The sequence below is a fragment of the Aedes aegypti genome, chromosome 3 (genome assembly GCF_002204515.2).
Source record: "Aedes aegypti strain LVP_AGWG chromosome 3, AaegL5.0 Primary Assembly, whole genome shotgun sequence".
NCBI lineage: Eukaryota > Metazoa > Arthropoda > Insecta > Diptera > Culicidae > Aedes > Aedes aegypti.
Window position 1 is genome coordinate 180063744 of NC_035109.1, and position 13485 is coordinate 180077228.

The following is a 13485-nucleotide window of genomic DNA, read 5'->3' on the forward strand; positions in this document are numbered from 1 at the left end:
CACAATGCTGGACAATTTGGCTGGTGCTAAGATTGTGCAGCAACATGTCTTGCATTCTGAACTTACTGGAGGCCGTTTCAATTCTGGTGGATAAATATAATATTCGTCATGTATTTCCTTCTTTCCTTGTATGCAAAGCATACACAATCATTCTCGGAGATCCAGCTTGTCGAAGACATGCTCGGGCTGCAAAAAAAACAAGTGGATCTCTGGCAAACCATGGTGTAATATAAACCCAGTTTGGGAAGTCGAAAAAGACAGTAAAGTTTCGCAACAATTTTTACTGATTTAATCCGTACTTTTTTGACATTTCGATATTTGCTGCCTTGCTGAGTTTTCGGTAATTATATTTTTTACCGACTTAACTCTGCTGTTCAAAAACCCAGTAAAATTTTACTGACTTCGGTAATAAAATCTATGTATGTACTATTGCTTAGTATTCATCTAACTCGGTTTGTCTCAAGTGCTTCGAAAACCAGTGGAGCTCTGCAGCTACTACGGGCAGGAGAGGGTTAAATACAGTCAAACCTCCATAATTTGAGGTTCATGACTTTATATCGACTCATGGAACCATACTAACAACAAAATTTCATAGTTGCTACGATGGTCCGCTCAAACAGCTTTCCAAATAATTTCTGTTCAAAGATTTGATATTCCCATTAGTCGATGGTCCACACAAAAAAATTGTGCGGTAAAAACTACCATTTTAAGGAGTTAACACCGGCAATTTTCAGCAGACTATAAATGCGCTTGATTTTACCATGTCTGTTGTCGAAATCAGATTGTTGTAAATTATGTTTGTCAAATGTACCAGTAATGTGGTGGGATGTACCGTAAACATAGTAAATTGGTCTGAAATTCCATGGTAGTTTCAAGAATGGGCGTAGTCAGCTAAAATAGTATTTTTTACCACAGAATTTTTTCCCGTGTCCCATCATATATCGACTCATGTAGGTTTGATTGTACCTTAGTTTTCTTTTTCAATTAACTATCAACAACCAGTGCTGGTTGGATGTTTATCGAATTATGTGATTTTTGTTGACAAAATTCTATAATAACAACGAAAATAATATAAAGAAATAACAATATGAAGTTTTTGATTCCGGGGTAAAGTTGATCCCATTTATTGTGATAGATTTCCAAAAATAAAGAGATATGCTATTCACCATATATGGGGGGTCATTGAATCGGAATCAAGTCTCAAAAATCTTACAACTTGTTGATAAAGCGGTAAATTTTATAATTGGATTTTGTGAATTGCAGAATAAACCAAATAAAACGCCTAGATGTGGGCATTTTTTATACATTGGCAACATGTTGGTTAACGTTTTTCTCTGAAACGATTTTTCTCAATACAAAACCGAAACTGGGTTCAGTAAATATATTCCGGATATATGAGAAAGTTTATTTGAATATACATGTGGGTACGGAAATGATCAACATCTCTCCACTGATCACCTACACCCAGAATTACGGACTTAAATATTATTATCTAATACGATCAATAGATGACATTGTTAAATAAAACCAATTACCTCCAACGCCATTTAGTAGAGTGTCCGAATGGATTGTTGGCACGAGCTATGAACACGTCTTCATCTCGATGTGCATTCCGACTGTTGGTAATCGGCCATCGAGGAGGCTTTATCGGTATGGCCTTTGTTCTGTTATAAACTTCTTCCAGTTTTTCTTCTAGGTCAGCACTCAATATTAATGCTGAATTTTTGTTCTTCTTCTGTGAAACTGGAACGTTTATTGAACTGTTGCTTATGGCGCTCTGTTGGACTGCATTCGTATGAGCAGGAGTTCTGAAGAACTTCAACGGATTGAAACTGGCATCTATACTTACAACTGGCTCATGATGGAATCCTTCTGGTTTTGGCCTCGAAGTTTAAAAAAGCGTAATTGATAATGGATTGGAAGCAATAATGAACAATTAGTAAATTCATACGATGCATTTTTTTGGACATGTTGCATTTTTATGTAGTTGGCTCCATAATGCTGTTGTTATTAAATTGGACGAAGGATAGGGGACCAAACTAAGTTTACCTTTTTAACACAGGCTGCTCATATCGATGACTATTCACTTCTCTCAGCCCTCCACTCCAACCTTCCAAACCTAAATCTTCCCACCCAACCGTTTGTGTGTTCACGTAAGCATATGGTGTGAAAAGGTGGGATTTTTTGGGAGGCACATTGCTTTGTGTTTTAAGTTCATATTTCAGGGCTTGTCGTTTCAGCTCATTTTCCAAATCTTCATTCAAGTCGTCCATGAATTCAATAAAATTTCGTTCTGTTCGAATATTATCTGCCACAATTTCTAGCATGGTGTCTTCAGCGTCTTCGTTGTCAACACTTTTGGCGAATGGTTTCAAATCCACATCTGGATAGTCAACTTCACTTATCACACTGTACGAGGAGTTCAAACTTCGTTTAAACTTATTCAACGATGTAACATTGGGATATTCTGCTTCTAAGAAGTCACTTTTTTGATAGATCAACTTGCGTATTCCGTTCTTCTCGCCACTTGGTAATAGAAACACGTAGGTCGGATTGATATTTTCCACATCAAACACCGACAGGATGTGTTCACTTATTGTGTTGGTTTCATTTTGAACATTGAGAACCTTCCTGATTCTATCTTTCATGCGAATAATCGCCAAATCACGGTCAAATTTATCCGCTGGTGGATGAGATCGGGTTCTTTTCGATGAACGGTCTGTGAAAGAGAATGCATAAGGATTATTATATTCCGTTTAATATCTAAGAAAGACATAAATTATAATTACTAGCGCTAAAATATTTAAAGAAACATTTCGATTTATAAAATCGTTCATTATGAAATTTTAGCCATAAGATCATAAAATTCATAAACATTAAAATTTTCAAATTTTGCGGAGCTTTATATTTCTTTTATTTAAATGATTGATTGGTTGATTATGATTTCCCATAAACCTAAATTCATCACACCAACTGTTTCAGGGAATGGTGTTCTAATGGCTACCGCTTCATCTTAATTAGTAGCTTTTCAGCTACGCGCGCCTAAACTCAATTGTTTGGTACTAAAATTGGGACCTGGCTTTAAGAACCTATTGATCATTATGCACGAAGATACTATATGTCCTAGGAAGTCGAAAAAATGTCCAACCCGAAAACATCCTCGACTGGTGAGATTCGAACTAACGACCCTCAGCATAATCTTACTAAATAGCTGTGTGTGTACCATTAGGGGTTCAGAATTCAAAAATGTTTGAAAATTCAATCTCCCATATCTTCCTTACCATCATTACCATAAAAATAGTGTTCTGTGGAATTTTCAGCTTTCTAGGTGGTGATTTAAAGGTGGCCCAAAGACAAAGTTGGTATATATGGAAATTACTATGGAGAAATTGACTTCAAGGAAGACGAACTATTAGCTTATCTGTTCCTGTCCACAATACTTCTCTGTATGGCGAATCGTTTTTTGTGAAGGGTGTGGTATATTGGAATTCACTTCCACCTGATTTGAAACGTGTTCGTTCGGAAGCAATGTTCAAGAAAGGCTGCAATACATTTTTCGAAAGATGAGTATTTTTAAGTTTTTGTAGTTATGTATGTATGTATGTATTATTATTAAAATTGTGTAACTTTGTAGTTTCAACCGTTATGGCAAGAAAAAGACATTAGTCTTAAGTCATGTGTGAAATAAACTAAACTAAACATGTTGAAATACAAGAGACCGGAAGTCTTAGTATGCGATCCCTGAGAACCAATCCAGATCAAATAATGATTTCCATACTGTGTCAAATAAAATCATATTTATTCGACATAATATGGTCATTGGAAGCATTTCCGGTCATCTTGAATACAGTTGACTAATTCAAGTCCAGTTTCAGAATCACGTTTTTGATTTTTTATCATATAAAAACAGCCATTATGGGAAACATCAAATAACACTGTTTAAGCCAGTGATTCCCAAAGTGGGCGAATTCGCCCCCCTGGGGGCGATTTTCGGGTTTAGGGGGGGGCGAAAATTTGCAAAATGGAATTTGGGGGGCGAAAAAAACTAGAAAGGGGGCGAAAGAGTGAGGAATTGAAAACAACGTTTTATAGCATTTGGAGATTAAATTGAGGGTTATACTCTAATAATTTGAATAGTAGTTGATTGTACATTAAACTATTCTTTCTATTTGTACCTCTTAACAGACTCATTTGATAATAACGATGGACGAAATTTGGGCGAACAATGTCAATGACGAAATATGTTTGATAAGTATTCAGTTTTTTAGAGCTTTTGCGACCACCACCATGAATTATGAATCGGCAACTTAAATTTTCCCAAAAGGCAATGAATTCAGATCTACGCTATTTATTTGTTGTTACAGATAACATTAAAGTGTTTTTAAAGTTAACAGTAGGTGAAAATTATTAGAAATTGGTTCAAAAATCTAAAAGAAATAATCCGATTTTTTTTGTAACGAAACTTTTGAGTTCGACAGTTGATGTTAAAATCTGGATTTTTTAAATAAAATATTTGTCCACGTTACATACAGTGAAATAGATAATAAACACATTTTTGGAATTTCAAAGGTTTTTTGTTTTCTAAGTTATGGCATTTTAAAATTGACAAACATTTATTTCTGAAAAATTATAAAAATTATTTCAGTGATTTGAAAAAAAAGATAATACAACAGAAAATAACTTCCAATCAATCAAATTAATAAGTTTCGAAACGAAGAAAGTGAGCCAAATCCATTTAATGTAGTGCAATCTGGTCCAGTAGTCTGTAATACACTTAGGATAGTATACAAGTACAACATTTTAATAATTTTTAAATTTAATAAAATATGGTAGAAAGACTTGTTGATACAAGAATAGCAATGAATATGAAGGTAATCGTTTGACTTTTCCATAAATATACGAGTCGAGGGATTTTTTAATGTATAACATGTTTTAAGGTGATTATGAAACGAAGCCAAACTTTGAATTTTCAAGTGCACAAGACGAGAGAATCTGACAACAGTTCGCGTTGAAAACCAAATCAAATTGCTTGCTTGCTGGTGGTGACCAATGGGATAGATTTTCAACGCGGAGCGCTATTTGGTTCTCAAGTCTTGTGCTCTTGAAAATTTGAGATGTGGCTTCGTTCTATAATCACCTTAAATCCGCATATGTTCAACATATTAAACCAGTATACTTGATTACTTAACCAAAATTATATAGACTTATGGTTATAGATTGGTCAAAAGTTTAGCAACGTATAACGTCTAATATAAATATTTCAAAAACATATCAAGGGGGGCGATTTCAAAAATATATTGTACCTAAGGGGGCGAAAGTCAAAAAAGTTTGGGAAACACTGGTTTAAGCAAACAGAAACTTAAAAAATTGGAACATTCTGGTCGTAAAGAAGCCATTTTGAGTTTTGTTAAGTAACTCCGGTATTTGGTTTCAGAGTTTAAATTCGTATTTTCAACAATATATGACTTGGCACATAAAGGAAGACTTGAATAAATATCTCATCACGAGAAATATAAAATCTAACTGTTTCGTAAAGGCAAAACTATCGGAAGCTTGATTTGAGTATTTTGAATTTATTTGATCATTGTGCTGAAACTCGGTTTAGTCACAAAGTTCCATTGATTTATTTTTGAAATTATGATTCCTCTAAGAATCCTGGAAAGAATTTCCTCAGGACTCTCATTATATTTCTCGCAGGATTCACATAAGTTTATTTGCGGGATTCTCATCAGAATCTATTCATGATTCAAAATCAAAAAGTTCTCCAGATTTTTATCAGAATTCTCTTTAGAATACTCTCAGGATTCTCATCAGAATCTTCTCTGAGATCATTTCTCGAGATGCTTTCCAGAATCCTCGTAGAAATAAAAAAAAAACGCAGGTTTCTCATCAGAATCCTTTTAAAGTTCTCATCAGAACCCTTTCAGAATTTCATCAGCATTGATGCCGAATTATTATGAGAATCGTTTCTGACATCTCAACAGAATTGTTCATGGATTCTCATAAGAATCCTACCAATCCAATCCAAGATCAGAAACTTCCCAGCATTTTCATCAGAATCTCTACATGATTCTCGTATGACTCCTTTAATTATTCTCATCAAAATCTTTCCAATTCTCATCAGAATCCTTCTGAGATAAATATTCGCAACAGAATCATACCAGGATTTGTATCCAAATCCTTCCAGTATTCTGATAACCTTTCTGAATACCTTATCTTTTTGGATTTTTATCAAAATTCTTCCTGGATTTTCATCATAATTCTTCCAGTATTTCCACGATACTTTCCAAACTTTCAAGGATTCTCATCTCAAACATGGCAGAGATCTCATCTCAAAATGCATTAGTCTCTTTTGAGTCTTCTCATTATAATATTTCCAGTATTCTCATCAAAATCCTACAAGAAGTTTTATCAGAAACCTTCCAAAAACCTTCTAGGGTCCTTATCAATAAGCCTACAGGAATCTCATTAGAAATCAAGGGAACTTATCAGGAAGGTTCTAGGAATTTCATTACAAGCCATCTACGATTTTTATCAAAATCCATTCAGGATTCTCATCAGTTTTCTTCAGTGTGCTCATTAGAATCCTTCCAGGATTTTTACTGAAATCGTTTAAGGATTCGCACAAGAAATCTCCCAGTCTCTCTGAGTTGGACCGTGTTCTAAATACTTTTGTTTAGCTTGCGATAGATTTACCTCTACGAAACAGTTGTATTTTCTGTTTTTCATTATGAGACTATCCTTATAATTTGTGTTTTTGTGACACAAGATAATTCTTTCTTAAAACATAGCGGCTGATTTCGTATGATAAAAGTTGGGCTTTTGGATTAAAAAACGGAATTTCGAAACTAAACTTAAAATGATCACCTGTATTTCAAATGAGCGACTTAGGTGTCGGCCAGGATAGACGCGTCACGCGAAGCGACGCGAAAATTGCACGCGAAGGAATAACAATTATTAATAATGAAATGTCAAACTCCAAAGGATTTTCGCGTCGCTTCGCGTGACGCATCTACCCTGGCCGACACCTTACGATGGCCATCTTTTATCGAATAAATATGATTTTTTTATATTTTATTTTTATATATTTGATTTGGATTACTTCTCAGGGATCGCATACTAAGACTTCCGATTTCCTGTATATTAAGATGTCAAGTGGCCAAGAGATTATCGTGATAAAAAAATGTTCCACATCAGCTCACAAGACTTGATACATGCTATATTCACTTCAACATATATACATTCGAAGCATATTGAAATTTCAACAAGAACCCCTAGTGGAATAGGAGGTGTACACTACTTTTCCGATCGTGTATCCGGATTGGCCAAATCTTTGTGGATGCATTTGGAGCTGCAATTAATCCCCTACCCAACACTGGTAAAATTTTGAAAATATATATAGTCAATAGTCATAAGATATAAGCAAATAAATGCAAAAAATCGCCCACACCTTTTAAGGGTTAATATAATTTTTATACATAGTTGGTCGTTAAATATTTTTTTAAATTTTATCATATTCTTTAATTTAATTTAATCATATTCTCAAATTTTCTTAAAGCTTTCGATGGAATACTTCAGGAGCTTCAATTAAAACATTTTAGTATTTTTTCCAAGAGTTTGGTGTAATATATTCAGGCATTCATCAAGAGATTCTTCAACAATTATTCTTGTAGCAATGGATTGATTTTTTTACTTATTCGTTTATTAGGTAGGCTCAAGCACCGTCGGGCATAACATAGCCGAATTCATTTGATTTGGTTTACAATATTTATATTTATTTGTATTGCTTATGATCTTTCTTGGAAAAACAAATCGTCAAAAAGATATGCATTTTTTGGTAACTATTTGATTGCGAAAAATAACAAATAATCATTGAAATATAACTAATGATCTAGTGAGGACATTGATTGGTATGACATGAAAAGTGAAATAGTTTTTGTTCGAATATAGATGGTTAATTCTTCAATAAAATATTGAATTCATGATGGTTCCGGATTTAGGTCAGAATTTGTTGGGATTCAGGATCAAATAGGGCTCCGAATGGACATTTCTTCATTTTAATTTAGAAATACCCTAGGTAGCCCAAAAAAATGTACTGTACTCGTTGTAATTGTAAGTCTGAAAATATCACCGAATTAAAAAAAATGCATGCTTAAAAAATATTATTCATCTGTGATTGTTTTTCTATGTTTTTGTTACTACGACCGACTAAGGCCAGAATTGGTCCCTATGCCAAATTTAGGATTTTCCTGAATATCTCATCAAAATCGATCGAATGATGGCGAAGATACAGAATTTTGAAATTTCGTTGTCGACACCCACTACTCAGTACTATAAAGGATAATCAAACCAGCATCATCATGCAATTGAACGAATCTTTTGTATAAAAAATATTAAATTTGCATTGGGCTAATAAGCCACGTCTAAACCAGCACACAATGGTGCATAGCCGAGCAAAACTTAATAGAATATATTTCTAGATTCATATACCATTGATTTTTTTTGCTAAATTTCAAATTCTGTATTATTTTAGCAGCATTTTAACAGTGAACAAGTTAGTAAAGTTTGATTGTCTTAAATTTACAAATAAGGTACTAAAGGTATTTAAAGATATACAAATAGCAAACATAATAGCAAAATTGAACTAGCTGTGTCTCAACTAATTTTATCTCAACAAACTCTATTTAACAATTACGTCCCAATTCTTTGATTTGACGATAGTTTTTCATTATGAGACTATCCTTCAAATTTGTGTTTTTGCGACACAAGATAATTCTGTCTTAAAATATTTGTATCACAGAACTAAATATCGGAGTTACTTAACGTTCAACGCTCCGTCATCGTAATCATCGTCATCATCGAAACTTCAAAACCAGTTTTTCTGTTCAAAACTGAAAATACAGGAGAATAGAATACAGTGAACACATTTTCCTGTAAATTTTCTTGGTTTTGAACGAAAAAACTGCTTTTGAAAATGCCGAAGGTTCCAATTTTAGAGATTCAAATTTGCTGAAACAGTAGTAGGGAAAGAGTACCAGCTATGGCCATAGTGGTTTCCTATTTAGACATATGTGAAATGTGATAACTTTCATATTTGTAATCATTTAGAATGTTTTGACATCAAGATATATCTTAAATCTAACTACTACAACACACAAAAACCTTTAAAAATGTGAAGACACTCAAGTTATCATGTATGGCGAAATATGGAACCACTATGTCCGTAACTGGTACAACTGGTGATGTTTCGCATATAAAAATTGGTCTTTTGGAACCAAAAACGGAATTTCGAAACTGGATTTAAAATTATCACCTGTATTTAAAATGAGCAGAAAGGCTTCCGATGGCCATCTTTTATCGAATAAATATGATTTTTTATACGGTATGGAAATCTACATTTGATTTGGATTGCTTCTCAGGGATCGCATACTAAGACTTCCGATTTCCTGTATATTAAGATGTCAAGTAGTCAAGAGATTATCGTGATAAAAAAATGTTCCACATCAGCTCACAAGACTTGATACATGCTATATTCATTTCAACATAAATACATTCGAAGCATATTGAAATTTCAACAAGAACCCCTAGTTGAATAGGAGGTGTACAATACTTTTCCGATCGTGTATCCGGATTGGCCACCGGTATCCAAATCTTTGTGGATGCATTTGGAGGTGCAACTAATCCCCTACCCAACACTGGTAAAATTTTGAAAATATATATAGTCAATAGTCAAAAGATATAAGCAAATGAATGCAAAAAATCGCCCACACCTTTTAAGGGTTAATATAATTTTTATACTTAGTTGGTCGTTAAATATTTTTTTAAATTTTTATATAACTGCTTATGTTTCCCGATGCTTGCTGTCTCACTTCTTCCTACCAATTAATTTTATCTATGTACATTAAGTTTCAATAACATGTGGGTAATAATATTCAACAGATCATAACGATCAACACCTACCAACACGCTTAGCATCTGCCATATGAACAATTATAATCATAATAGTCAGAAACATTATTTTTGTTCTGCCTATTACGGACATTATGTACACTTAACTTCCCTTTAAACTGAAAAATCACAACAAACTTCAAGTATGGTCACAGTTAATTGGAAATAATCGTTAGAACTGATTTCATTGTACCGCACGAAACTACTGATATAACTTTTTTCGTTAAATGCAATTCACTGCTACTAGCCTAGTAGTCCCGATATGCAACCGACGTCGCGAATGTCCACCGATAAACTGCGATCACGTTTTAGCGCCAAGCATTTCCAACTCCTGCGCGCCAAACTGCCAGCGCAAATCCAAATCTGATCTCTTTGTGGCGCAAAGCCTCTCACTCTCATTCTCCCTCTTTTTGTCGCAGTTTTCACTACTAAACGAATAGGTATCTGCTTAACCCCTTGGAGCGATTGCTTTTCCTGCATAGCTCTCTAAGCCGAGTTTTCCACGCTGCGAATTTAAGAGCTGAGATGGCATGGATGCATATTGTCACATGGCGAAAACCGGAGTGCAAAAGCGCAGCGCGACGAATAAGTAGTTGCGAAGTTTGCTCTCGGTCGGGTTAAGGCGGAAAGCGAAATCAACTTCAGAGTCAACCGAGATATGACCTTGGAGAGATGCGATAAGTTTTCCGCACCAGTTAAAAACATTGATGTAAGATGTTTGTCTGGTGGAAGATACATAATCGTGTGTAAGATTATCATATGTTCAACATCGTTTCTATAATTCGGAAATAAATTAACAAGATGCAATTCGGCAACAAGTATCTCTTTGATTTCTTAGGTACACCTTAAAAAATGTACATAAGTCACAATAAAAAAAAAACATTTGGTATGATGTGTACACATTGGATTGTTAGAGTTTTATTTTAACAAAATTTTCGTAGAAAATTCTGAAAAGCTTTCTTACTCTGCTATATTTTGTAGGTACCGTGGAATGGGGCAAATAGAAACACTCTCCGACATATTTGATTGTATACAACGTAAACCGTGTGGATAAAACCAATTGACTTCTTTTCTGGTGTTACATTCCAACTGGGACAGAGCCTGCTTCTCAGCTCAATGTACTTATGAGTACTTCCACAGTTGTTAACTGAGGACACTCTTTGCCGATTGACCATTTTTATATGTGTCTATCGTGTGACAGGTACGAAGATACTTTATGCACTGGAAGGTCGAGAAAATTTCCAACCCGAAAGGATCCTCGACCGATGAGAACCCACGACCCTCAGCTTAGTTTTGCTGGAAAACTGTGCGTTAACCGCCACGGCTATTTGGGCTCAATTTTATTGGTCCTAAATATGGGTCACGTTTTCCTTCGTGAAACCCTAATTAACGCTGTTTTTCACTATAGATTGAAAGAAAATGTCCTGAGCTAGCGTTTTATGAAAACGAATCTATAACAAAAGGTCGAAAGACAAAAGGTCGAAGGAACAAAAGGTCGAAGAACAAAAAAGGAGGGACAAAAGGTCGAAAATATATTTTCAAAGTAAAAATTTCCCACCAAGCAAATAATTTTCGACCTTTTGTCTTTCGACCTTCTGTCCTTTCGACCTTTTGTCTTTCGATCTTTTGTCTTTCGATCTTTTGTCCATAAACCACGCACATTTATTTATTAAAATGTTATATTTTTCTATTTACCCCGTAAAGGGGTGTATAGAAACACTTTAAGAGTCAAAATCAATACTTTTTTCAATGCAAGACGGGGTTGGTGGTCTGATGGCTTTTTTTTTTTGTTCTAGCATGAGCCCTAGATACTCAACTTGATTTGACCAATTTATTGGAACCCCTCTCATCGTGACAACATGTCTTTTTGAAGGTTTCAAATAAAGAGCATTTGGTTTATGTGGGAATATTATTAGTTGAGTTTTGGAAGCATTAGGAGAAATCTTCCATTGTTGCAAGTATGGAGAAAAAATATCAAAACTTTTTTGCAATCGACTACAGATGACACGCAGGCTTCGTCATTTGGCGGATAGGCCTATGTCATCCGCAAACAAGGATTTTTGACATCCCTGAGGTAACTCAGGTAAGTCAGATGTGAAAATATTGTATAAAATTGGTCCCTAAATACTGCCTTGGGGAACACCAGCTCTTATACACACTTAAATCAGAATGCCGATCTCAGCTGTGCAAATCTCGGTTAAAGTTCATTTGCAGACATTTCAGCTAATCTGACGTTTAATGTCAGCGGCACCCACAGGAGCTGCTATAAACAAAATTGATTTTCTGCTGACATATCAGCAAAATCTCAGTTGCTGATTGCTCGGCTGTGCCGATCTCGGCAAAAGAATGAAAATTAGCCGAGCTCAACTGAGTGTGTAGGAAGTCTTTCAGATCTGGAGTTCTGATAATTAACCTGAAGTGTACGATTTGACAGATAACTTTAAATTATTTTAACAATGTATGTTGGAAAATTAAAGTTTTTTTAATTTTACAATCAAACCTTCATGCCAAACACTGCCGAATGCTTTTTTCTATGTCTAGAAGAACAAGACCAGTAGAACAGCCTTCAGATTTGTTGGAACGGATCAAATTTGTTACACGTAAAAGTTGATGAGTGGTCGAATGTCCATGGCGGAATCCGAACTGTTCATTGGCAAAAAATGAATTTTCGTTGATGTGGGCCATCATTCTGTTCAAAATGACCTTTTCAAAAAGTTTACTGATGGGGGAAAGCAAACTGATTGGACGATAGCTTTCGACCTAGCATTAATTTTCAACTCATCCTTCAATTTTGACCTACTTTGTGTGAATATCTGAATTCTTGTATGATGAAAATTGGTGCTTTTCTCCTAGGAATTAACAAAACAATCGCTAAGGAAGGGAAGGAAAGTTGGTTTAACTTTATGCATATTAGCGCGTACAGTGATACTTTTTCAAGTCAATATAAACTATCAAGACTGAGTTTTATCACTTTGAAATGCAAGCCGAAAAGTCATCATTGTTGCCAAAACGAGTGACGGGCTACTTAGCCTTAAAAGCATCATGTTTACAGCACATTATAAGGCCTCCAAGGACCGAAAGTTTTGTTGTTTATGCTTTACTTTTGTTGCTGTTTGTTTTTTGTACCCCAAAATTATGAAAAAGCGAATAATAAATTAGATCCCAGTTATTAGGTTAACATTTTCACTGTCCGGTCATAGAGGACAAGAGGTATCCGGCCATAGAGGACTTGCAATGTTTACAAAAAAGTTGCTTTTCTTTGAAATTCTACATTTTCTAATAAATTCTGCATTGTGATTGATGCAAAACTTACTGAAGTCAACGTACGGAGACAATTCAGCTTAAATTATAAGAAACATATGTGGTTACACTTGTAGGAAATTGTATCGTTTCACATTTTTTTGGTAGATTGTATCAGAGTGAAACTTTTAACAGCTACTGTTTGTTTACGTTTGGACATGAAAACGTCATAGTTTGTATACACTGCAAAAATGTGTTTGGTATAATCCTGGAATACTGAAATCTTTATATCATTAT

At 34.7% G+C, this 13485-nt stretch overlaps 1 protein-coding gene across 2 annotated transcripts in view; it reads right to left on the reverse strand.

The window, feature by feature from the left end:
- Positions 1–10834, reverse strand: part of LOC5578548 — a 30958-nt gene extending 20124 nt beyond the window's left edge. For both annotated transcript variants that reach the window (XM_021850332.1, XM_021850333.1), the window contains exons 1-3: positions 9961–10834; positions 2050–2719; positions 1536–1883 (exon numbers count right to left, since the gene is read on the reverse strand). In XM_021850332.1, the coding sequence (XP_021706024.1) occupies positions 1536–1883; positions 2050–2719; positions 9961–10042 (1100 nt within the window). In that variant the 5' untranslated portion in view covers positions 10043–10834. The remainder of the gene's footprint in view (positions 1–1535; positions 1884–2049; positions 2720–9960) is intronic.
- Positions 10835–13485: the final 2651 nt, after the last annotated feature.